This window comes from Rhinolophus hipposideros (assembly GCF_964194185.1).
Source record: "Rhinolophus hipposideros genome assembly, chromosome: 22".
NCBI classification, from domain to species: domain Eukaryota; kingdom Metazoa; phylum Chordata; class Mammalia; order Chiroptera; family Rhinolophidae; genus Rhinolophus; species Rhinolophus hipposideros.
The window spans coordinates 15371292-15394455 of NC_138068.1; the positions used below are offsets into that span (position 1 = coordinate 15371292).

General features: G+C 59.6%; 2 protein-coding genes across 4 annotated transcripts; one reads left to right on the forward strand and one right to left on the reverse strand.

Annotated features, from left to right (window-relative positions):
* Nucleotides 1–578: 578 nt before the first annotated feature.
* EMILIN3 (elastin microfibril interfacer 3) lies at nucleotides 579–6263 on the forward strand (the record flags this gene model as incomplete). Its single annotated transcript, XM_081033979.1, has 4 exons — nucleotides 579–742; nucleotides 2118–2240; nucleotides 3408–3631; nucleotides 3912–6263. The coding sequence occupies 4 exons, from the start codon at nucleotides 579–581 to the stop codon at nucleotides 5696–5698; spliced, it is 2298 nt and encodes a 765-aa protein (XP_080890105.1). The 3' UTR covers nucleotides 5699–6263.
* LPIN3 (lipin 3) lies at nucleotides 6254–23120 on the reverse strand. Of its 3 annotated transcripts, XM_081033978.1 has the most exons (22): nucleotides 22929–23091; nucleotides 21949–22001; nucleotides 19252–19391; nucleotides 18961–19160; nucleotides 17673–17768; nucleotides 16429–16694; nucleotides 16158–16241; nucleotides 15494–15614; nucleotides 15013–15355; nucleotides 14157–14256; nucleotides 13856–14016; nucleotides 13374–13467; nucleotides 13200–13269; nucleotides 11499–11591; nucleotides 11379–11422; nucleotides 10488–10626; nucleotides 9295–9443; nucleotides 9038–9124; nucleotides 8447–8599; nucleotides 8198–8312; nucleotides 8015–8118; nucleotides 6254–7838 (listed from the first exon to the last, which is right to left on the reverse strand). In XM_081033978.1, exons 4-22 carry the CDS (start codon nucleotides 19150–19152, stop codon nucleotides 7694–7696), a joined length of 2556 nt encoding a protein of 851 aa, XP_080890104.1. In that variant the 5' UTR covers nucleotides 19153–19160; nucleotides 19252–19391; nucleotides 21949–22001; nucleotides 22929–23091; the 3' UTR covers nucleotides 6254–7693. The 3 variants fall into 3 exon arrangements, with proteins under 3 accessions (XP_080890104.1, XP_080890102.1, XP_080890103.1); XM_081033976.1 differs by lacking the exon at nucleotides 21949–22001 and having other exon boundaries at nucleotides 22977–23120; XM_081033977.1 differs by lacking the exon at nucleotides 21949–22001 and having other exon boundaries at nucleotides 22929–23085.
* Between the last annotated feature and the right edge of the window lie 44 nt (nucleotides 23121–23164).

Here is a 23164-nt window from a genome sequence, read left to right on the forward strand (position 1 = left end):
GAGGTGGTGCTGGCGCTACCCAAACTACGGTCATCTCCGCTCCGAAGTCGTGGGCCGCCGTCCCCAGGTGCACACTGGCTTTGAAGAGCAGTGTGTCCGGCGGGTGGGCCGCTCCGGAGAGCCCCAGGCCCACGCGGGTCCCGGGGGTCTGGCTCTGTTCTCACCCGTGCACGCGGGCTCCGGCCGTGGCTGGGCGTGTTTGGGGGCACCCCTGGGCGCCACGGCCTGCGTGCGCCCCTGCCACCCCGGGGTCGCTCCCTCCTTAACCTCTTGCTTGCGGGCGGCCCCTCGGGCGTCAGCTCGGAGTCAGGGCGGGGGTCTGGCGGCAGAGAGGGGGCCGGCGGAGGAGAGCGACGCGGCCCCAAGTTTATGCTAATCCGCGCAGAGCCCGCCTCCCGCCTCCCCTCCGCGGCCCCAGCCGCGAGAAGCGCCGGCCACTCCGCGGGACGCAGCCGCTGCGAAGCGCCAGGCGGCCGGGCCAGCGAGCTGCGGGGGCCGCGAGCGGCGGCGGGACGCGGGCGGGCGGGCACCGGCGGGGGCCCCGCATGGGGCCAGGTGGGGACCCGGGGGCGGCGGCGATGGGCCGCCGCCTGCCGGTGTGGCTGTGCGCCGTCGCGGCGCTGCTCTCCGGGGCGCAGGCCAGGGGCACCCCGCTCCTCTCGCGGCCCGCGCCGCCCGCCGCGTCCCGCTACAGCCTCTACACGACGGGATGGCACCCGCGCCTGCGTCCGGGGCCGCACAAGTAAGCGCGGGCCGCGCGGCGGGCGGGGGGCGGGGGGGGGCGGCCCCGCGGGCGGCGCCCACCTGCCCCGATCGCGCGCGGGCGGCGGGGCGCCGGGCACCCGAGGCCGCGGCGCGGAGGGGGCGGCTCCCGGGGCCAAGCCCCTGCCCAGCGGGCGCCCCACGCCGCAGGAGGCTGAGGGGCTGGTGAGGAAACACAAGCCGAGGGGGCCTGGCGCGGCGGCGGGGATCCTGGCAGTGCCCGCGGAAACCTTTCCAGAGAAGTAACATTTTCCAGCTGCGCTGTGTGCACACCCCGGGCGCAGCGGACCAGGTGGAGGGAGCGGAGGGAGGGCGGTCCGCGCGCGGAGCACGCGGGGCTCCCCCCGCACACACACACCACGCGGGGCCGCCCCTCGGTCCCCTGCCCCAGGAGGGAGGGGAGGGATCCCTGCGCCCAGCGGCCTGCGCTCCCTTGGGCAGCCCGGCCCCAGCCAGCCCTTGGCAGCCGCGATGTGGCTGGGCCTCAGCTGCTGGGGGCGCCTGGGTCCTGGGTTCCTGGGCTCCAGAGTCTAACAACAGACTACAGGTGGCCAGTTTATGTCAGGCAGCTGCCTCCCCCACATTTGTGGCCTGTAAGGAGGAGCTGCTGTCCGGCCCCTGCCTCAGCTTCTGGTCTTTAGCGGCAGTGGCTTGAGAACTGGCCTAGCTCAGGTGGGTTAGGGGCTCTGCCTGGGGTGGAGCTGAAGTTGAACTCTAGCTGCATGTGAGAGGTACTGTAGAAGGAGAGCGTCCAGCCCAAAGCTGACACTCAATGTGCCTGGGCACATCAGAGTAGGCTTCCTGGAGGAGGTGGTAGAAATGATGTGAGAATGAGGAACCAGGATCAGAGGCAGGGGCCCCAAAGCTACAAGGCGGGGTGCATTTCCCCAGGAGTCAGTCAGGGGAGGAAGGGAGAAGTGTGGTCTCGAAGACACTCAGGCACTAAATTGGGATCTCGGAAGCATCAAATGCTGAGATGAGGAATTGAGAACCAGTGGAGGAGTTGGGGAAGGGTGGGGAATGTGGAAAGGTCCTTGATGGGGAATCTGGGGGGAGGGGCTTCTTCTCCGGGCAGGGAGAGCAGAGGTCAGACTGAGGAAATGCGGCCACACCAGGCTCCGGGTTCAGTGCAGAGCTTAGCCCAGTGACCAACTCATTAGGGAGGCTGGGATCAAAGAGACTAGCAGCAGGGCTGGACCCCAGGCCGAGGGCGCTGGCTCCCAGGATCAAGGACAAGGGGTAGAAGAAAGATGGAGGTCTCTTCTGCTGAGGTCCACAGTTGGGGGGAAGGGCTAAGGAGCCTCAGAGGGCCTGGCCCAGGACAGATATTCCAAGGATGCCATTCTCCCCTGCAGGGCCCTCTGCGCCTACGTGGTGCACAGGAATGTGACCTGTGTCCTCCAGGAGGGAGCAGAGAGCTACATAAAGGCTGAGTACCGGCAGTGTGGATGGGGGCCCAAGTGCCCCGGGACAGTCACGTGAGTGCACCCTCATCCCACCCACTCGGGGTCCCTGGGCACACGCCCCACCCAGGCCTGCCTTCAGCTGAGAGCAGCAGCCAACTCTACAAGGGCTGTAACTCCTTGGACTTCAGAGAGCCTACCGCAGCCCCCACCCCAGCTGGATGCTCGAGGGGGCCAGGGAGGAGTCAGGGGCAGGCTCAGGTCGGAGCCCACAGGGGACCAGGGGAGGGTTCCTGGGGGAGAGGCAGCACCAGGCAAGGAAGAAGCAGCATGGGGCTGGGGGGACAGGGGAAAGCAGAGGGTCACATTGGCATGGTTGATGCCAAAGGACCTGGTCAGACTCAAGGAGGCCTGTGCTGACAGTGGAGAAGGTAGGCCCGGTGTGGGGCTCAGGCTGGACACATGGGGCCATGTGAGGACGTGTCATATTGCACACAGGTCTGTGCTCGGAGAGGTTCAAATGCAGGTTTGAAAACAAATCTGTTTGCTTCCATGTGTCAGTGGATGAATGGGGACAGGTACACTGCTGACCAGGTGAGGGAGTGGCCCCTGTGCTGCCTTCCACCCTGGGCCTTCCTCTCTGTGCTCAAAATCAAAGGTGTCCTGTCACTCGCCTCTGCGATCAGAGCTGAGTTCTCGGAGTCAGCTAGGGAGAAGTGGAAAGGCCTAAGGGGAGCCGATGGGAGTCCAGAATGGCCCCCAGGCAGTGAGAGGGGTTGCCTGCCCCAGCTCCAGGGCAGTACCCCTCACCTACCCACAGGGGTGGGGGGCTGGGGTGGGGGCTGAGGCTTTGTCAGAATTATTCAAGGTACCACCAAAGCCAGAGTGGAATTTCTGATGGCAGTATAAGCTCAAGTGGGTCCAAGTGATCTTGGGAGCGTTGGGGCCAAATTCCTGCTTGTCTTCTCCCCAGGCAAACCAGAGGGGGTGGGGCTTCTTCCTACACGCTTCCCTAATGCATCTGAGCCTTGGCAAGGCCTACTTCCACCCTCCAGCCCTGTCACCTTAAGCATAGAAAAAGGAAACCCCTGGGGGTGTTGTGGAGTTGGGAAGACTTCTAGGCTGTATGCACGTGTCTGAGAGTGGCCCTGAATACCAGCCAGGGCACAAGGCCACCTGCCAGGAGGCAGGCACCTCAGACCACAGGTACAGGACCCTGCCCTCTCCCCATCCCTGGCCCAGGTACCGCACGGTGCTCAGACCCAAATACAAAGTCGGCTACAAGACTGTGACGGAGCTCTCCTGGCGTTGCTGCCCCGGGCTCACTGGACAAAGCTGCCCTGAGCACCTCACAGACCCTCGGGCCACCCCGCCCCATTCAGAGCCTGAGTCCCAGATTCCCTCTGGGCAGCTGGGACCAGGCCCCAGGCCCCCTCCTTCTAGCAGAGCGGCGCCCAGCCCCTACGGTGAGTCTGCCTGTAGAGACCCTACCAAGGTAGTTGGGTTTCTTGGGGGGAGGGATGTGGGAAAAGGACTGACCCAGGCTGGCTGAGCTCAGGCAGAGCTGGCAGGGTGCATCTCATGCTGGGCAGAAGGGTGAGCCCCTGGGCCTCCTCCAAAAGCTGGTGGAGCTATGCCCCGCGAGGTTGACTTAGAGTAGAAAATCTCTCAGGTGGCCGGGCAACAGGACCAGCTGAGCCAGCCAGGCCAACGACACCCCTGCAGTTCTCTCCTCCTCTTTCCCAGGAAGGAAAGGCCCAGGGCTGTTTGGAGAGCGGCTGGAACGCCTGGAGGGTGATGTCCAGCGCCTGGCACAAGCATATGGTACTCTCAGTGGCCTGCTGACCAGCCACGAGGACCCCAGCAGGATTACTGGTGGCCCCAGAGCTCCTACTGCCCCAGTGGGCTTTGAGGTCATCCCCGAGGGGTTTGTGAACCCTGGAGACAGAGCTGGAAGGCCGCTTACACCTCCCCTGGACGAGATCTTGAGCAAGGTGACAGAGGTGAGCAACACGCTCCAGAGCAAAGTGCAGCTGCTGCATGAGGTGCACGGGCTGGCCCTTGGCCACGAGGCCCACCTGCAGCAGCTGCGGGAGGCCCCCCCATCTCCACTCACCTCCCTGGCCCTGTTGGATGAGTATGTGGACCGACGGCTGCACCGACTCTGGGGGAGCCTGCTGGATGGCTTCGAGCAGAAGCTGCAAGGCGTCCAGAGCACATGTGATCTGCGGGTGCAGGAGGTTCGGCAGCAGTGTGAGGAGGGCCAGGCCGCCAGCCGAAGGCTGCACCAGAGCCTGGATGGCCGGGAGCTGGCCCTGCGCCGGGAGCTCTCACAGCTTGGCACCCGGCTGCAAGGCCTAAGTGTGGCTGGCGCTGGGAGCTGCTGCAGCGAGCTGGCCCTGGTCAGTGCCCGCATGGACAGCCTCGAGAGGAATCTACAGGTAGTCACTGAGGCCCAAAGGGGCCATGGCCCCACCTCCAGGGATGAGCTCACACGGCTGTCTGCGGCCATGCTTGATGGGGGTGTTGATGGACTTCTTGAGGGCCTGGAGACCCTCAATGGGACGGAGAGTGGCATGAGGGGCTGCTGTCTGGGGATGAAGGAGGGGGGATGGGGTGTGGGCGGCTTCAGGACCATGCTGGAAGAGCGTGTGCAGGGCCTGGAGGAGCGCCTGGTGGCACTGGCTGGGGAGCTAAGCCATGACAGCACTCCACCGGGGAGGTCGGCATGGCCCCTGGTGCAGACAGAGCTGGCCGTGCTGGAACAACGGCTGGTTTCGCTGGAGACCTCATGCACCCCCAGCACCACCTCAGCCCTCCTGGACAACCTCATGGCAGAGGTGAAGGCCTGGCAGAGCCAGATTGCGGTCCTTCTACGCCAGGTAGCCAGCCACACGGCCCTGCTCCAGCAGCTCAATGGCACCGTGGCCGAGGTCCAGGGGCAGCTGGCCGGAGCGACAGGCAGCTCACTCCAGGGGGAGATTACCCTGCTCAAGGTCAATCTGAACTCGGTGAGCAAGTCGCTCACAGGCCTCAGTGACTCCGTCAGCCAGTACTCTGATGCCTTCTTGGCCGCCAACACATCCCTGGATGAGCGGGAGCGCAAGGTGGAGGCCGAGGTCCACGCCATCCAGGAGCAGGTCAGCAGCCAAGGCTCGCGGCTTCGGGCTGGCCACAGGCAGGTCCTGAGCCTGCGGGGGGAGCTGGAGCAACTCAAGGCCGGTGTGGCCGGTGTGGCTGGCGGGCTGAGCCGCTGCCAGGACACAGCCCAGGAACTCCAGCACGCAATGGGCCACTTCGACCAGAGGGTAGCACAAGTGGAGGATGCATGTGGGAAGCTGGGCCTGATGGCTGCAGACCTGGACAGCTTGCCCACCAAGTCGCTCAGGTCCCGGGAGGGTCTATGGGACCATGTGGACCAGCTGAATCGCACGCTGGCCCAGCACGCACAGGACATCGCCCGCCTCCGGGACGACCTGTTGGACTGCCGGGCCCAGCTGGCCGAGCAGGCACGGCCAGGGCAGGCCGACTAGGCGGGCCGGACAGGACCCAACCCCAGATCCCATCAGCCCTAGGGACCTCAACCCAGAGCTCACGCCATGCCTCCCAGCCACGCCTGGCCAGTGCAGATGCCAGTCTTGGTCCAGCTCCAAGAGTGTCCCAGGCTCCAGCTCACCCACGCTCAGGGCTGCACCAACTGGACAACTCAGGATAGCAGTCAAGGCAAGCACGTGATGCCTGAAGGCCAGGGTGGACCTAAGAGACCTCACAATCCTGTCTGCAAATCGCTCTTCTGCGGACACATAAGTTGGCCTCTGTGCAAAGACCTGCAGAGCCATTCTCTCAAGACAGGGGCCTGTCCACAGCTGGGGCCCCAGCCCATGGAGGCTTCTGGTTCCTTTGTCCCCTCAGCATGCCTCCCCAGGATTCTGGGCTCAGTTTCTGCAGGAAGGTGATGCCCACTGGTACTGTCCTCATGCCTAGCAGCTTCACGGGTGCTGTTTCTGAACCAAGGACCAGAGGTTCCCACCACCCCGAGGTTCCCACCACCCCGAGGTCCTTCAGGGTGGAACAGAAACACGAAGATTCAGCCAGAGTTCTCTTTATTCCTTTTGATTCTCCCCAAGGTGAGGGCTTAGGCAGCTGTAGATTCTTGAGGAAGATTGGGTCCAGGCGATCTGTTTGGAGACACCACTTCAATTTATCCTTTTTCTTCCCCAAAGATGTGTTCAGGGCACTCTGGTTCACACACAGTCCTCTCCTTTCCATTTGGGGGCGGGGGTGGTTCTTTCCCCCCAGCTTAGGGCCTCTCTCCAGAGAGCAGCCCTTCTTGTACGTCATGGCCTGAATGAGGTCAGACCCTGGGCAAGAGGCCACAGCTGGAGGGAGAGGGCTCCAGGCCTAGTTTCCAATATCCCTGTAAACCCAACCCCGCCTGGATGTTCCGTTCACAAAGTCCTAAGAAATTCAGGTATGACACCACCAACGGACAATCTGAAAACACAAGTGTTCAGCCTGCACAATTCCAAGACCCTGATGCCTGTCTGCTGAGGCTCCAGGCCTCAGTTTCCCCACAGCAGCACGAGCCCTCCCGTGCTGTTTTGTAGGTCCCTGTAGCCCTGCCTTCTGGTGTCTCAACATTGGGTACCCTGCCCTCCACTGTGGTGCTATCGGGGAAGGGCAGGCCTGGATTAAAGCTTTCAGCCCATCTAAAGGTATTTTCTTCCCCGAAGACGGAGAGAGGGAAGGCTACAGTGGGGTGCCAGCCCTCCTTCCCACAGCTCCTCAGGCAACGGCCCACTCAGCAGCTGTGTAGGCACTGAACTGACCAGGCTAGAGGAGGGCAGACCAACCCCACCTGCCTGTGTCCCCAGGGGAGCTGCTGGGAGGAGCAGGAGCAGCTGCTGGGGGCAGGCTAGGCCAAGTGAGAGTCATATTCTCTTGGTCCTTGCATTGCCCTGGGCTCCCCGTTTCCTGATTTCAGAGGACACTGCAGCATCTGAGCTTGGGATGTGCTGCAACGTCTGGCTCAAGAGCTGTGGGGAGGGGCCAGGGCTATGCGAGGCTCTGGCCTCAGAGGGTACGGACGGTCCAGGCTCCCAAAAGGCAGTGGGGGAGCACTGCGTTCTTCCCAGATGCTATTCAACTACTGCCCACTGCTGCCACCCACCTGCCCTGTGCTTCCAACTCTGAAGCCTCAGTGGGAGCTCTATTCTCTCTGTCCTAATTAGGAGATGAGGCAGAGTCTCAGGGTGATAGGGACAGAGATGTCAAGGGCACAGAATGCTGCTGCAAGGGCCCAGGTGACAATCATTTAATTGCTACCAGCCAGGGCCATGCTGAGGCCTGGAGCAGCTGCCCTGCCCCCTGCAGCTTAGCTGGCAGGAGACAGGAGAACAGGACCGGAAGGAGAGAGGCTGCCAGCCAGCCCACGGTGCCCGTCCTCCCCACCCAGCTTCCAACCCCATGCCCTGGACACCCAGTCAGTTCTGGGCCAGGCCAGAGAGGACGAGGCAGCCTGGGCGGGTTCAGGCCAGGGCATCAAGGTCCACAGAGGTCAGTGGCTCCCGCCAGTAGCAGAAGTTGCTGTATTCAGGGTTGGCTAGGTCTGTGCTTGGGCCACGGGCCACCGGCGGGAAAAGGAGCTCAACCACCTCACCCAGCCGTTCGTATCTATGGACAGAAAAGGGTCGTCACTAAGAACCTGCGCTGCCACCAGTCCACAGCCTCTGAGAGCCCTGGGCAAGGAACAGAGGCCCTGGTAGGGAGGTGGAACTGGGGCCCAGGGACAGGCTGGGGCATGGGGACATGGCAGGGCGTGGGGGACAGGTGGCAGGGTTTGGCCTCACGTGGATTTGTGGTTCTTCATGGGCTCCTGGGTGAGCTCTCCCCGGGGATTGACTGTAAAGATGCGAGATTCAGGTAGGCCCACGTGTCGGTAGGCAGTGATGTCCTGTGGGGGACAGGAAAGGGCCGGTGGGCTGGGAAGTGGGGAGGAGGTGGCTCAGCCCTCGCGGAGAGGACATACTCACGTTGGGTCTGTTCCCGAAGGCGGCATAGAAGGGCTGGCCGTGGGGCAGAAACAGCTGTTGGATGTCACTCAGGCAGGCGATCTTAAAGACCTCTGGCTTCTTCTCAATCACCTCCCTGGGGAGCAGGGGCAACGGCAGGGAAGGGAGCCGAGGAGGGGTAGCAGTCAGAGGATGGCAGGGTCAGGTGACACAGGCCTGGGCTGGCAAAGGGCCTGTGCTCCCCCCCACCACCGGGGGTAGGGGAGTTACCTGTGCAGGGCGGAGAAGAGGCTGCTGGGAGACAGCAGGATGGGGCCCTTGGGGAGGCCATAGCCGCGCTCGCTCACCCACTGAAGGTACGCCTTGGTGAGGTCAGCCATGCCGATGGCCCGTGCCGAGCAGTACAGGAACTTGTACCCATTTCTGGGGGTGGCACAGAGCCATCAGGGACCAGCCATCCCCCATCCCGCCCTCTTGGCTTTAGCCACCGCAGCCCAACCCTGGGGTTCTGGCCTCCAAACCCAGAGGCTTTTGCAGGGAAGGGACTTAGGACAGCTGAGCTGGGTCTGAGGTGGCTGTCCCCGGTAGAAGGAGCATGGCCAGAGTCCTGAGGCCCAAGTGGACCAGGATGGACAAGGGTCTGTAGACTTCCTGCTGTAGCAGGAAGGCCAGCAGTTAGATCCCAGGCCACAGGAGAACCAAGGACCAGCAGGTAGGTCTCAGCATTCCAGGGACATGCCCTGGCTTCTTCCCTTGTGGGCTCTGCTGGTCCCCAAGCTTGGCTTCCCAGGGCCGAGGCCACGGTAGCTTAAGAGGTCCCGTCAGCCCCTCCCTGGGGCCCTGCCCTCGCCCCGCACTCACAGGTGGATTTTGTGGTAGAGACTTGTGATGCCCTGGTGTGTCCAGTCTTTCCCCAGCTGGGGCAGAATGTGGCCCAGAGCATCCGACCTAGAGCCCAAAGGAGGGGTCACTCCAAGGCAGCCCACGTGACCCGCATGGGGCCTACCCCGCAGCCCCAAGATGGTGCAGACAGGCCTCTCTCCCTGTCTGCCCACCCCCAGAACAGAGAGCTGAGTTTTCAGAACGCCCCTCTCTTCCCCTGGCCAACCCGGCCTCACTTGGTGATGGTGCCATCGATGTCTGAGATCACCACTTTGTCGTCCCATTTCCACAGGTAGATGGTGGCCCTGCAGCGGCAGGTGCCCTGGTACTGGGTTGTCACACTGAAGACCACGTCGTTGGCACCTTCTTGCAGGTTCAGCTGCCGCTGGGGCCGGGCAAAGGGGGTGAGCTGTGATCTGCGACAGCCGGGCACGATCCACCCTGTGCCCCCCAAACTGTGGCCTTTGATCCCCCAGGCCTCTCATTCTCCTCTCCTTCCCAACTCAGAGAACCTGCTAGAACTCATCAGAGACAAGCACACACAGACACACCCACGTGGGCCGAGGGTGGCCACGAGGAGGAAGTGAGGGAGTGCTGGCGTTGCCCACAAAGTGCCAGGCACAGGAACTGTACCCTCCTTTTGTGTTCCTTTGGGGTGCAGTTCAGGGACAAAGCCTGGCCCATGGCTCCCAGTCAGGTTTCTCAGGTCAGCCCCAAGGCTGGCACTGCTCTTGGCAGGGGACACCCCACTCCATAGATGGCCCTGAGGGGATCCCCACAGGCGGCCCCCTGACTAAGGCTAGGGTACCTGTGATATCCCCCTAAAGAGAGACCCAGCCCTGTGCTTGGTCCATAGAGAAGGATCAGGGAAGCTCAGCCAACTGGTGACCAAGGCTGCCAGGCCCTGGCTGACGTGAGCGGTGTGTGAGCCCCAGGGTACCACAAAGGTGGCACCTTCTCTGCACAGGCTGGCCAAGTACCCCCCGGGGCACCTCTCTGACCACAGAGTCATACTCAGAGAAGACATTCTTATTACAGGAGCCACGAGTTACAGAGCTTGAAAACATGACTCGGGGCGGGGGGAGGGGGGACTGGGGTTGCCAAAATCTGAAGGGCTGTCATCAGCATTTGATTACTTTAGCGTGGCTTCCAAGGGCAGACCCAGAGCCAGCTGAGCCACTGCAGGTAGGGATTTTAGGATGGCATAGAGCTTTTCCACTGACAGCATCTGACAGGGAAATGGGCTGGCATACAAGGAAGTGAGCCCCTTGCCCCTGGAGGTGTTCAAGCAGAGGCTGTTAGGGAGGTGGCCAAGGGGACAGATTCTGGGCTTTGGTGACTGTGGCTTTGTGGAACCATTCCTTAGCCGAGACCTGTCGGGTTCTGGGACAGAGTTCTCACCGCCCTCCCACCCCTCCACGATACTTACAATCTGATCAGAGGAGAGGCGGAGGGACTTCTTGTAGGTAGGCATGTAGACGGGAGGTGAGGGTGGCAGGGAGGGAGCCTCAAGGATCACAGGGCTGTCTGGGGCGTCATCCTCACTGCTCAGGACATCAGTCTTGTCCCTGTGGGCAGCCCAGCTCTCAGGCCACCTCCCCCAGCTGGAGGCCCTGCACTCCCAGGAGATGCTTGCCCCGCAGGCCAGACCACGAGGGGCTTGGGACCTGTCCCTGCGCCTCTGGAGACTACCTAGGGGATCAGAAACCCCTCCCTCGAGGTACCACCCACTGTGGGGCTGGCAGCAGAATAAGGATGCAGGCTAGCAGTAAACAACCAGAAAGGTGACAGCACATCTAGAGCTGAGAGCCCGGGCTCTCAGCCCTCAGCGCCTCGCCAGCTAGGATGCCAGGGCCTGCCTTGGAGATATTTACCTGAAAAACCTAGTGTGTATTTTAGGGTTTATTCCCAACCCCACCTGCTTTGGCTTTAGTTGACTCATCTTTGGTCACCCTCCCACCCAACCCTGGGCGTTCTGGGTCACTTCAAATGTAAAAAAGGAAGCAAGGCCAGCTGGCCTCTGGTGGAGAGGGGAGGCCCTGCCCCTCCTTAATACAGTAGCCCCTTGTCTGGGCTGGGAGTCCGGGCACCCATTCCAGCTCTGCTATTTCCTGGCTGTGAGGCCTTTGCTGCATCTCTGTCTCAGTTTTCCTATCTGTGAAATGGGGGCATTTCTCAGGAAAAAGAAAGGGTGTAGGAGTGACTGGGGAGTGACAAAGAACCATGGCTGGGGGAGGGGTGCTGGCTCCATCCCTGTCCTCCAGGTGACCCTTCCCAGACTCCTCCCCAGGCTCCAGCTCCACCCAGGAAGTCAACTCACCGCCCTGGCTCCCTGGCTGTGTTCTTCTCCCTCTGTGCATTGCGCTGTGGGAAGAAGATCCATCCAGTGAAGTGTGGCTCCTGCCTGCGCTGGCCCTGCCCTGGGACTCTGACCACCCACCTCCTCGGCTGAGAAATCCCGGCGTCGCCAGGAAAACCACCACCGCCCACCCTTCCGGGGCATCTTCTCCTTCTCCAGCTTGTCCACGGTGCCCTGTGAGCAGATGAAGGTCATGGCATTTTCCCCCGGCACCATACAAACCCACCTTAGATTGCCCTTGGGGTCACACTGAGCCCAGAGTCTGGGGCTGACCCTCGAGCAAAGTGCTGTCAATGTCTGGATACGTGCGGAAGAAGCACGTTCACCTCCACTCTAGGACTCATGGAGCTAAGCCCAGGAGACCAAGGGCCACTTCTGTCTGTCCCCACTCCACCCCAGCCCTGACCCGCTAGCTCTAGCCCAGCCTCGGCCTGGCCTCCAAATAGTGTGGGTCAGTCTCTGTACTACAGTAGCTTGGGGAGTTTCTAAGCTCTGGTACTCCCTGCGTGATGCCACCAAGTGGCAGCAGGAAGTCTATGGTCATTACCGCCTTCAACTTCCAAGACCAACACAGCCAACTCCTAAGGTCAGTGATTCTGCCCCATGAACAGCCTCCCTCTCTGTCTACTCCCATCACTGTCTGGTGGGGGCAACATGACCTTGTGAAAAACGCTAGAGAGTTGTGCTAGGTATCCCCAGGGAGGGCCCAGGTCCACCTGGGAGACATATCAGCTTCCTACAAGCACAGAATGGCACACCCAAGTCAGGAGGACGTGGGCTCGGGATGGGTTGGCCAGGGTGCCCATTTGAGCTGGGAGCAGGCTGAGGGAATCTCCCAGGGGCCTCCGTGTGGGTCTGTCTGGGTAAGGTGAGGAGAGCCAGGCAGGAGAGGGCCCTCCTCCTCCCCACACGCTGTGGTCCTCGCTCAGACCCAGAGCCAGCCAGAGGATGGAGCTGAGCGTCACCAAAGGGAGGCATCAGCTGTCACCATCTGGTTACTGATGTTCTTTGGGCAATTCGAACCCCGTGAAGAACAGACCAAGGTCAGGCCCTGGACCATTCTGAGGGGCAGAAAGGGCAGGTGCAGGTCAGACAGGGTGGACGCTCTGGCAGGAACTGAAGAGTCTGGGTTCCTCCCCCTCTCTGAGCATCTGCACACGCTGTTCCCACCCCTCACCAGCTTAAGACTTACTCATCCTTCCGATCTCTGCCCAGTGGGCACTTGCTCAGCCAACCTCCCTGTTGTAGGCTCTCAATGCAACCCAGACCTCTCCTGCCCAATATTCACATTCATCTGAATTTCACATTCATCTGACAGAGTCTTTGATTAATTGTCTGTCTAGGAAGGTATGACTGTCCCTGGCACGTAGTAGGTACACGGCAAATGTGTGCTGATAAAGCAAGCCAGCCCCGCAGCCTGCCTGGAGAGGGTCTCCAGGTAAGGTGAGGATGGGGAGCTCCATCTCCCTAGCCTCGTCTCTCAGATCCAAAATCTCTCGTTGGAGGCAAATATTTATCTCCCTCTGGTTTCTCCTGAGCTCCTCTGAAGTCAAGTCCAAATCCACGAGGATTCAGCCATGCCAGGAAACCAGGGAAGGGTGGAGCTTTGTCCCCACACCACAGGTGAGGCTTCAGGGGCCCTCGGTCTCCTCTCCCAGGGTGGGTCTTGCAGCCGGTCAGCCCCAGGCCCATCTCTGCCCACGCTCCACTTCCTGGCCAAGGCCTCTACCCCGAGGCTATGGCTTCTTTCCCCAGGAGGCCCAGGGGTGCTCTAAGCATTACCTTGGGTAAGTTCTTCTGGAAGGCTTGCAGGGAGAGGATCATGGGGGCAGCTACAGCCCAGTTATAATGCCTGGGGAGACAGACAGGGTGTCAGGGCTACAGTAGCTACAGAGCCATGAAGGTGAGGGTGGGGGTGACTTCTGGGGCTGCTGGCAGCCCAACCTCGGTACGTACTTCTCATTGATTTTTACCACCAGGTTCTGGTCTTCCAGGAGGCCAGGGTTTTTGGTGAGATCCTGATAGGAGACGATGTGCTGGTTGAATTTCTCTGGGCACAGAGGCAGAGAGTGAGGGGCAGACTGACACATCCCACGACCCCCTGCCCCACGCCTCCTGGCTCCCCTGCACTCCACCACTCAGGCCTCCTGCAGGTGGGGGCTTTGACCCAGCAGGGCTCCTCCCTACCTGTGGTTTTCGCCCCTGCTGTTCCCACCCCAGGCTCTGGCCATTGTGGATTCACAGGATCACTCACAACTTGGTATCAAGCATTTGCTTCACGGGGCTGCCCTGCTCTTGCTGGCTGAACGTGGGCTCCACAGGGCACAGAATGGCAGGGGCTCCAGGCCCAGCCTCACAGTTCTGCTGCCCCACCCTCTGGGGTCCCCCCGGCCCCAGCTTCCAGCCTCAGTGCCAGTCCTCAGAAGGGTCAAACATACCCAGGGAAATGTCCCGGCTGTCAGCCAGTCCACCACAAAGGGACAGTACTACAGTGTCCACTGTGTCCGGAGTGGGTTCTGGCTCCTGTTTGGGGTTGGGGTCCTCCAAGAGCTTCTGGCTGCTGGGCTCACTCCACCTCCTGGCCCCCATGCCCCAGTCACTGAGGGCAAACGGGCCATCAGTGACGTGAAGAGGAGGCAGCTGGGAGGAGGGCGCTCACCCCACCCAGGCCCGTGGCAGCCAACCCCTGGTCCCGCGGGCTCCGATCCCAAGACACCCTGGCACCCAGAACCCGGGCACCTCTGGGGGAAGTAAAGGGCTGCGTTCTTAGAATCCAGAGAGGGCAAGTCATCCAGGTAGATGTCACTGGGGCCCAGGTGCTGGCTTCTCTTCAGGGGGCCTGAGGGCAGAGGAGGGGACACCTGTAGACCTAACGTGCTCAGCAGTGTGAGCAGTACGTGTCCCCCTGGCCTCTGAACACTCTAAAGCAGCGCTGTCCAGTAGACTTTTTACGGTGATAGAAATGCCCTATGTCTGCTGGCCCAATACAGTAGCCAATAGCCACAGGTGACTGTCAGCACACTTAAAATGTGGTGTGATGAAGAAATGGAATTTTCAATGTTATTTAATTTTAATTCACTTTAAGTAGCTAGTGACTGCTGATTTGGGCAGTGCAGGCTGCATGCCTCGTCCCGTTCTTGGGATAAACCGCCTGCTCGTGAGCCGAATTTCCAGCTTTCTTCATCAACTCAGCTTCATTTCCCAACCTCCCCACTGCCTCACTTTCGACACATCAGCTGCCTCAGTCCCTAGACATGAAACTCTCTCCTTCCTCACGGCCTTGACACATGCTGTTCCTTCTGCCTAGAATTCTCTTCGCTTTGATCCTCACTGGGCCACCTCTCCATCGGTGATGTCTCAGCTCAGACATCACCCACTCGGACCACATGACTTAAATAGCCCCGCTCCCACCCACTGATCACCCATGTCACATGCTTCCTGGTTTACGCATGTGTCATCTGTCTGCCCCACTGGACTGGGAGCCCCACAGGCTAGTGCCAAACACAGTACCTGGCCCATAGTAGGTACTCAAAACATGCTTGAAGTCACAGAATCCACCCAGGAGGTAACAGCGGGGTATCCAGCCATCACTCACCTTTCCCCCTGGAGGACCCTTCTGGCTGCCCGGTGGGAGCTGGACCCTCCAGAGCGGCCCAGCTCCATGATTTCGAGGCAGGAGGGTGACCCGTACCCCTGGACTTCTGAGTCTTGGTTTCTGTTCTCTCAGGGATGGTAAGAAGGGGGTCCGCCAGAGCAGGCACGTCCATGTCAGGCTGAAGGAGGTCAGTGCCAGCCCCCGTTGGCAGGAGCAGGGCTCCAGAAGGGTCCACACCAGCCACAGAGGTGGAGGCGGTGCTGGGCTCTCCTTGAGGAGCAGAGGCTGCCCCAGTGCTGCCATCAGGGACCGTCGAGGACACAGGCCACTCAGCCTTGCCCACCTTCATTCAAACAGAGGGGAGAGGATGTGGGCCAGTGCAGAGTCTGCCTCCCACACCGCACAAGGCTTTGGGGAGGTGGCCCACGGAGGCCACGGAGCCCCTGAAAGGCAGAGATGGGGGCTGACATGAGGAACTCACCTTAGGCAGCCTCCCCCAGGCCCACTGCATGTGGGACTCAGCCCTCAGGGCGCGGGGCTCGGGCGTCTGCACCTCCAGCTCCGAGTCGCTTTTAGGGGATGTCAGCCCACCTGACGAGAGGCTGCAGGAAATAAGAACTCAGAGGCCCCCGAGCCAGCCTGCCACCCCACTGCCGCCCACCCTAGCCTGGGAAGAAATATTTGTAACACAGTTATGCCTGTGTCGGAGCCAGAATATATGAAGAATATATAAATATATAGAGGACGCCAGCAAATCAACAATAAGAAGGCAGACCCGTAAAAGAAGTGAAAAACTGGGTAAGGTTGTGATTCCTTAATGGGTACTCGGTGTCCAGGTGGGGTGACGAGAAAATTCTGCAACTAGATAGAGGCTGTACTAGATGGTGGCACAACACTGTGAATATACTAAATGCCCCTGAATGGTATGCTTTCAAATGGTTAAAATGGTAAACATTGCGTTACGTACATTTTACCACAGTTTTAAAAAAATGGGCCAAAGACTTGTACAAACGCTTTACGAAGAAGGTACACAAATGGCTGGTAAACACAGTAAAAGTGTTCTAAGTCATTATGCATCAGAAAAATGGAAATCATTCTGAGACCTTGGCCTTGAGTCCCTGCCTGCAGCCCACCTAGACTCTCACCTGGCCTGCGGGGACCACTCTCCATCAGAGTAGGGATAGATGTCTTTGGGCTGCGGCGAGGACTCCCCTTCTGACAGGACACTGCTGAGGGGCCACAGGGAAAGAAATGATTACTGATAGCCCAGGGCGCTCCGGGCAGGGCACGGGAGCTGGACAGCAGGGACTCGGGGAGGTGGAGCCATGGCCCAGGGTCACAGCACCAGCAGAAGAAACTGCTTCGAGCCCAGCTGGCATCCTCATACCCATTAGTTCCCACCTGGTCCCCACACACCCTGGAGACTCTGGCTTGGGCTTTTCCAGCAGGGACAGCTCACTCTCAGCGCCTGCCTCCAGCTCCTCAGAACTAGAATCGGCTGCCACTGTGTCCTCCTTCCGCCTGGGTTTCCTCCTACGAAGCCTCTTCTTCCGCCCCGTGGAGGGCACACCGGTGATGATGGGCTCTGCTTCACTGGCTGTACCCAGCTGGGAGTCCGAGGGGAACCCAGACAGGCCCCCCCAGGGGATGGGTGACGTGCACAGGCGGGGAGGCACGGGTTCCTGAGGAACAGACCAGGGGCAGGACTGAGGGGCTACAGTTTAGGGGGGCCGCTCCTGTCCCCCCGTTACTCTGAGCCCTGCTGGAGTCCCAGGCTTTGGAGTGAGCTCATCTGGGGTCAGGCAAACAGGATGGAGGCTGGACAGAGGCGGCAGCCGCATGGCCTTGAACGGCTGCTGGCCTCAGAACGCCCTCACAGGGATGAGGCAGGCCAGGGTGCTATCCCAGAAACCTGGGTATCAGCCTCTCATCTCTCCACACCGACCACAGTACACACCTACTTCCCTTTTAAGTCTCGGCCAGGCGTCACCTCCTCCAGGACGTTCACCCTGACCACCCTCAGCCTCGGTTCCAACCCCAATCATTGCAACAAACAGTTTCATCATCCATTGTTTATGTGTCTGTCTCCCAGCCTAGTCTGGGAATCTTCTTCGAAAGCAGGGGTCTACCCTTACCCAAGTCCACTGCAGTGTCTGGCATAAAGTAGGGACTGTTAGAGTTTGTCCAACTCAAACTATTTAAACACCTCTGCTGGCTTGTGCTGGGCCTGCCTCCCATCTGCAAACACCCCTCTCTGTACCCAGCACCCACACATTTCCATGTTCCAGCTGCACTGAGCTAGCCCCAGATCCAGAACAAGTCGTCTTATGCTTTCCAGTCCCCAGCCATTCCTCAGCAGGCTCCCCCTAGCCAAGCTGCCCAAGGAAGTCCTCCTTCCTAGCCTTCAGGGGACCAGCTCAAGTGTCCTCTTCTGAGACACCTTTCCCAGCTTCCCCTGGGAAGTGAGTCAGCCCTCGCCCCCACCGCCCCCCAGGCTCTCACAGCGTATCCCGTGTGCCAGCACCAACCCATCCCCTGCCGTCAGACCCTTGATGATGCAGTATTCCCCACAGTGGGGACAGTGACACACCCACGACCCCATCCACAGCGGGTTCTAGGGAAGGGAAGAGGCAGGTAGTGTGAAGGACACAGGTACTTACCTCATCACTCTCCAGCTCCTGGACGAAGAAGGCCTCCCCGCTGTCCCCCAGCTTCATGTGCAAGTCCACTGGCTCCCCATTGATTTCAATGTCTACCTGTAACAAGGTGTGATGGGGCAGGGGACGCGTGGTCCCCCCCGTTGGCCTTACTCACTGCCACATTCCAGTCCACTGGCCTCCCAGCTGGTCCTGGACACGGGGGATCCCGGCTCCTTGAGTCCTGCACTTTCTGGAACTCTCTCCTTGAGACCTTGACATGCCTGGCTGCTCCCCACTCGGAGGGGCATGCTTCTTCTGAGAGTTCCCCTTCTCAGAGAGGCTCTGTGCCCCCTGACATTTCCCCATTCTCGGGGCTCAGTTGCAGGTGTCCTGGTCACGGTATTCCTGTTTGTGCCTTGGTTTCTGTGTTCCTCTCTCTTCCACACCCCATAAGAACAAGGACCTGATCCATCTCGTTACTGTTGTGGCCCCAGCCCCGGGACAGTGCTCAAACATTTGTGGAGTACACCAGCCATGGTAAGAATGACCATTTCCTATTCACTTTGTACAGTGTTTTATTGCGACTATGCTGTTTAACATTTACAACAAGCTGTTGCAGCCCTATCATTATTCTCACTTTATAAATGAGGAAACTGAGGCTCAGAGGGTGAAGCCATTCACTGGGAAGTAGCCCAATGAGGCTATGAACCTAGAAAGTCTGAGCCTACAAGCCAAGCCCTTAACCGCTTAGCTACATGGTCTCCCACAAGGTTATACTTTCCTAGTAGGATTCTAGAAAGCTCACCTCAGTGTGAAAGGGATCTGGGCCCACCAAACCTCTTTTCACACACCAGGCCTTGGTGCGAACAACAATCTGTCACGTTTGCCCAAGCCCAGTGAAGACAGTGCAGGTTCCCTGAGGGAGAGGAACTAACCTTTGCACAGTCCTGGCCCTGGGGCGTGTTATCAGCTCCTATCTAATCACCAGGCAGATGAGACCTTATCCATTTGCACAGGTGAAGTGACTTACCAGGAACACACAGGTAAGGTCTTAGCAAGCTGGAGCCAGGTCTGATGGCTCCAGCACCGGGGACTGCCCCACCATGCTGCTTCCAGTGGAAACAGAAACCCTCTTGGACCAAAACCCCCAAACTAAACCAAAACCTTCCAAGAAAATACAGAAGGGAAGTCTGTCCAGAGGACAGATCCCCAACTAAGGAGGGCCCAAGTCCTCTCCTGGGACAAGAGGGGCTGCCCTGGCTTCAACAGCCCACCCAGCATTGGCCCTTGGCCAGCTATCAGCACTCACCACCTTCTCCCGTGACCGCAGGACACCCAGCTTGCCGAAACGCACGTGGAAGGGCGAGCAGCGGAAGGAGCCGTCCACCTGCTTTACCACCAGCACGTCAATTCCACCGCTCAGCGTAGCTGGGTTCAGGCCCTGGTACAGCTCCTTCACCGTCCCAAACACTGTCTCCGCCAGCTGCCCCACGTAGTTCATGGCTGGGGCTGGCAAAGGGAGGTGGTGGTGGGACTAAGGCCTGCTCCCCCTTCCTCCGTGGGGAAGCTCCGCAGCCTGACCTCTGGGTCCCCAGCTTACCCCTGGAACACCTTTGAACACAGGCAGCAGTCTCAGGATGGGAGGTATGCCGGTAGATGGGGGTTCTAGCTGTGGCTCACCCCGACCAAAGTGGCCCTCCTGGACAGCTGCCTCCCTTCGCCAGGAGCCAATCCCCACATCTGTAAAATGAGGGCACTGAGTAAGGCGGTTGGGGGTGCTCTGAGCCTCTAAATGCCATGAGTCATGATAATGAGCATGGTACTGAGTGGCAGGGCTCATTTCATCTTCACAACAACCCGCGAGGCTGGTCGAGTGGGTGTCATTACTCCTGTTTACAGACACACCAGCTGAGGCGTAGAGAGGTGGAGTGACTTGCCTGGAATATCACAAGTAAAGAGAGGAATCGAACCCAGGCCTGTGTGGCTGCAGAACCCTAGGTGTGGACCACTGGGATGGCTCAACTGTGGGAACAGCAGGAGGTAGGCACCCCTCACTGGGGTCAATGAGGGGCAGCCTCATGACATATCAGACCCTGGACCCTACTGGGTAATGCCCCAAAGGCTGATATCTTCCCAGGAAGTGGGGAGGAGAAAGTCTCGGTTTTCCCTTCTGAGAAATGGGTTCAGATATCAGCTTTCTGCCTCCTGGTCCTAGAAGTTGGAAGGGGTCTTGCTGGTCCACTGTGGCTGATTTGTGGGGAACCAGAGGTGGGGGTACCCCAGGTACCGTAGGCTCTGCCCAACTCTACTCCTAGGGTCAAATCCCCTACAGCTGCAGGTGGAGGGAGCTCTCAGTTGAAGGCCCCAAGCTCCAAAGTCCTTCCCAATTTCCTTGGGAGGATGGGAAGTGCATCTGTGGCCCACAGTTGACCCCAGTATCTCTAGGCTATAGTTCTCAGCCCCGACCCACATCCAGGCTTTGGCCTAGCTCTTGGCGCGTCAAAGCTGCTCCTCCTTCCCACAGCCAGACCGGTCCCTCCAGCTTTCCCATACCAGGCACAGCTAGGTGAGCCAGAGGCAGGAGGCTGCCACGGCCGTGGAGAAGAGCCAGGGCTATAATGAGAGCCACCTCCACGCTGGCACAGTGCCTGCCTGCCAGCTTCAGCTCATTGCCCTCACGCTGGCTGGCAGGCAGGACCCAGGCCATCCCACCTCGGCAGAGCACTTCCCCCTCGCAGACCTTGCATCAGAACCCCTGGAGGACCAGCTGCCATGTAAGACCATCCCTCAAAGATGTGAAGTGGCTTATCCAAACTCTATTACGCTAAGAGGCCATGGGGTGGGGGGAGGGAGTGATGACTCATATCTTGGTTTCCTGACTCCATACCATGGTTCCTTCTACTCTGCGGTCCCCAAACTGCACCACAGTTGTCTGCAGAGAGGGCAGCCCAGCCCACAGCCCCTCTCTGCACAGCGCTGGAATGCCCTGCCCCTCAAAGTGTGGTCCAGGCCCAGCAGCACCAGTGTCACCTGGGAACGTATTAGAAACATGGAGCTTCACACGCATAAGGTACAATTTGAATTGCTAAAATGAAAACTGGATTAAAATGAAGCTTTTTGGACTCCAAATACGTCACTCAAATTTAATAAATATTTTATCTGCAAGGCACCTACTCTGTGTTGGGTGAAACTTTCCACTTTGGTTTCTCCCTGCTTAGCTAACACCCAACTCTGTGACTTTAGGTCTGGAAACAGACAGACTGACAAGGACAGACATGTAGTGGGCCGGGCTCTAGACCACTGTGTTCAGGAAAATCAGAGAGGACTTTAGAAGCTTCCAGGAATAAAGGAGCAAGCATGGGAGGGGCAGACCAGGGGTAAGGGCAAAGGTCTGCCCAGTGGGAGGCCCGAGCTAAGCTATCTGCCCTGCTGAGGGCAAAAGAGCTTGATGTGTGTGTCTGTGACATGCTCAGCTCGCCCTAGTACAAGGGTTCCCAACTTGGGAATCACTGACGTTTGGGACTTTGTTATGGGGGGATTGTAGGATGTTCAGCAGTATCCCTGGTCTCTACCCACTAGATGCCAACAGTACCCCTCCTCCAGTTGTGACAAATCGTCTCCAAACATTGACAGAATTGGCTCAGATTGAGAGCCACTGAGGTAGCAGAAAGAGTTGAATGGCAGAGATGGCAGCCAGGGAGCACTGGGTCCTACTCTGATCCACCCATAAAGTGTCCTCAGACAAGTACCTCGCTGGCCTCAGTTTCCCCCTCTATGAAACAAGTCCTCAAGTTTTCAAACCGTTCTCAGCCTAGGATTCCTTCCTCTCCCTGTTCCCTCCACCCCCATGAGCAGATGTCCACATGTGCCTGCTCAGCATTTGGGGAGACTCCTGTGAGCCAGGCCTTGGGCTCCCCTCCTCTACCTGTACCCATCCCGGAAGGCATCGCCTCTCCCCAGGACCCAGCTCTGCCTCCTTGGTCCTCTCCAGAGGCAGGGAGGCTCTGCTTGGCTCTCCTACGCCACCCTTCATCCCCAACTAACATGTCGAAAATCAAACACTTCATCTCCCCCACTCCCGAACCCTAGTCAGCTGAATTCCTCTCGGGACTCATGGGTAACCCTCTCCAAGCCCTCTGAATCCTATTCCCCAATTTCCTGCTCATCTAACCCCTCCTTTCTTCTCCTACTGGCCTAGGTCAAGGCTTCATAAGCGGATGCCTAGTTCCCGGGTGGCAACAGGACATTGTGGGTGAGGCACCGGAGACTGGGTTCTAATCCCCTCCCTGCCACTTACTAGCTCTTGCCTTCGATAAGTCACTTCACCTCTTTGAGCCTCAGTTTCAGCCTCTGAAATGGGGATAAGGGGATGCATGAGTAGTTAATGACATAATTCATGTAAAGCACAAGAACACAATAAATGCCTGTATATGCCATTTATCAGCAGCAGCATCTTTTTGGCGTCGTGACAGCACCACCTACCCAGGCTGGTCCTGATGACACTACAGGTCAGACTCCAATGCACTGTCCCAGCCTGCAGCTGAGAGTTTAGACTTCTTAACTAGCATTCAAAGCCCACACAGCGGTGGCCCCACTGTTTGTAAAGTGATCAGGTGGGCTCCAGGCAGGCTTCACAGGGGGGGCCAAGCCTCAGCGCCCACTCTGGGAACATCCACAGCCCTCCCAGGCCAGCACACAACTACCGCACAGGGAAGCCAGAACAAGCTGCTTTGGGTGGGAGCTTTCAGCCTTTCTGGGCTCCCAGATTTGGGAAGGGGTGGGGGCAGGGCTGTCCACCTAGGACCAGAGGGAGCAGGAGGACAAGCATCCCTCTAGCTCTGGAAGGGAGATAACCAACCCCAGCTCCCAGCGTCTTTCACGGCTGCCCCATCAGACCCAGCTAGTCCCAAAGCGGACCTGACAAGGGTTAGACCCAACTGTGCAACTGAAGATACTTAGTACCAGAGAGGATGGGTGTTCTCCCCAAGGTCAGGCAGTCTGCCTGGGGTGACGCTGGGCCAGCCTCCCCTGAGAGGTTTCTGAATCTCCTTATCTCCAGAAACCCCGTTCTGTATGTCCCGGGGGCCTGCAGCCTCTGGGCCAGATCCAAGGACGGAGTGAGTTCCTCCACCCTGGAGTTCCCTTCTGATGGCTACAGATGGGTCGGATTCAGGCCCGCGAACAGGAAAGAACGAGGGTCGGATGGCAGGACGGAAGGACCGGGCAAAGGCGGACAGGAAGAGGGGCATCAATTCTCAGGCCCGGGTTGGGCCCTACCTGGGGAGCTGCCCACGGGACTTCCGGGACCCGAGCCGCCGCCTCTACCTGCGTGCACAGGGTCCGCAGGTGGGTGTCCTCGGCCCCGCACTCGGCGCTTCCTGCTCCTCCAGGACGGGCCAAGCTCCCGGGGCCGCCCCTTCCACGAGCCCAGGGCGTCTCCGCCGGCACCGACGCGTCCAGGCTCCGCCCGCCCCCAAGACCCCGCCCCCGCCCCGTCCCCACGCCCAGGGCTG

Bases quoted from the DNA above. Each gene is read 5' to 3' on its own strand.
- LPIN3 (XM_081033976.1), bottom strand. From the start codon at position 19,152: ATGAACTACGTGGGGCAGCTGGCGGAGACAGTGTTTGGGACGGTGAAG. The intron at 10,627-11,378 runs GTGAGTTGACTT...GGCTGCCCACAG, and splicing joins ACAGCCAGGGAGCCAGGGCG to GGACAAGACTGATGTCCTGA. The intron at 8,313-8,446 runs GTAACTCCCCTA...CCTGCTCCCCAG, and splicing joins CTCTTCTCCGCCCTGCACAG to GGAGGTGATTGAGAAGAAGC.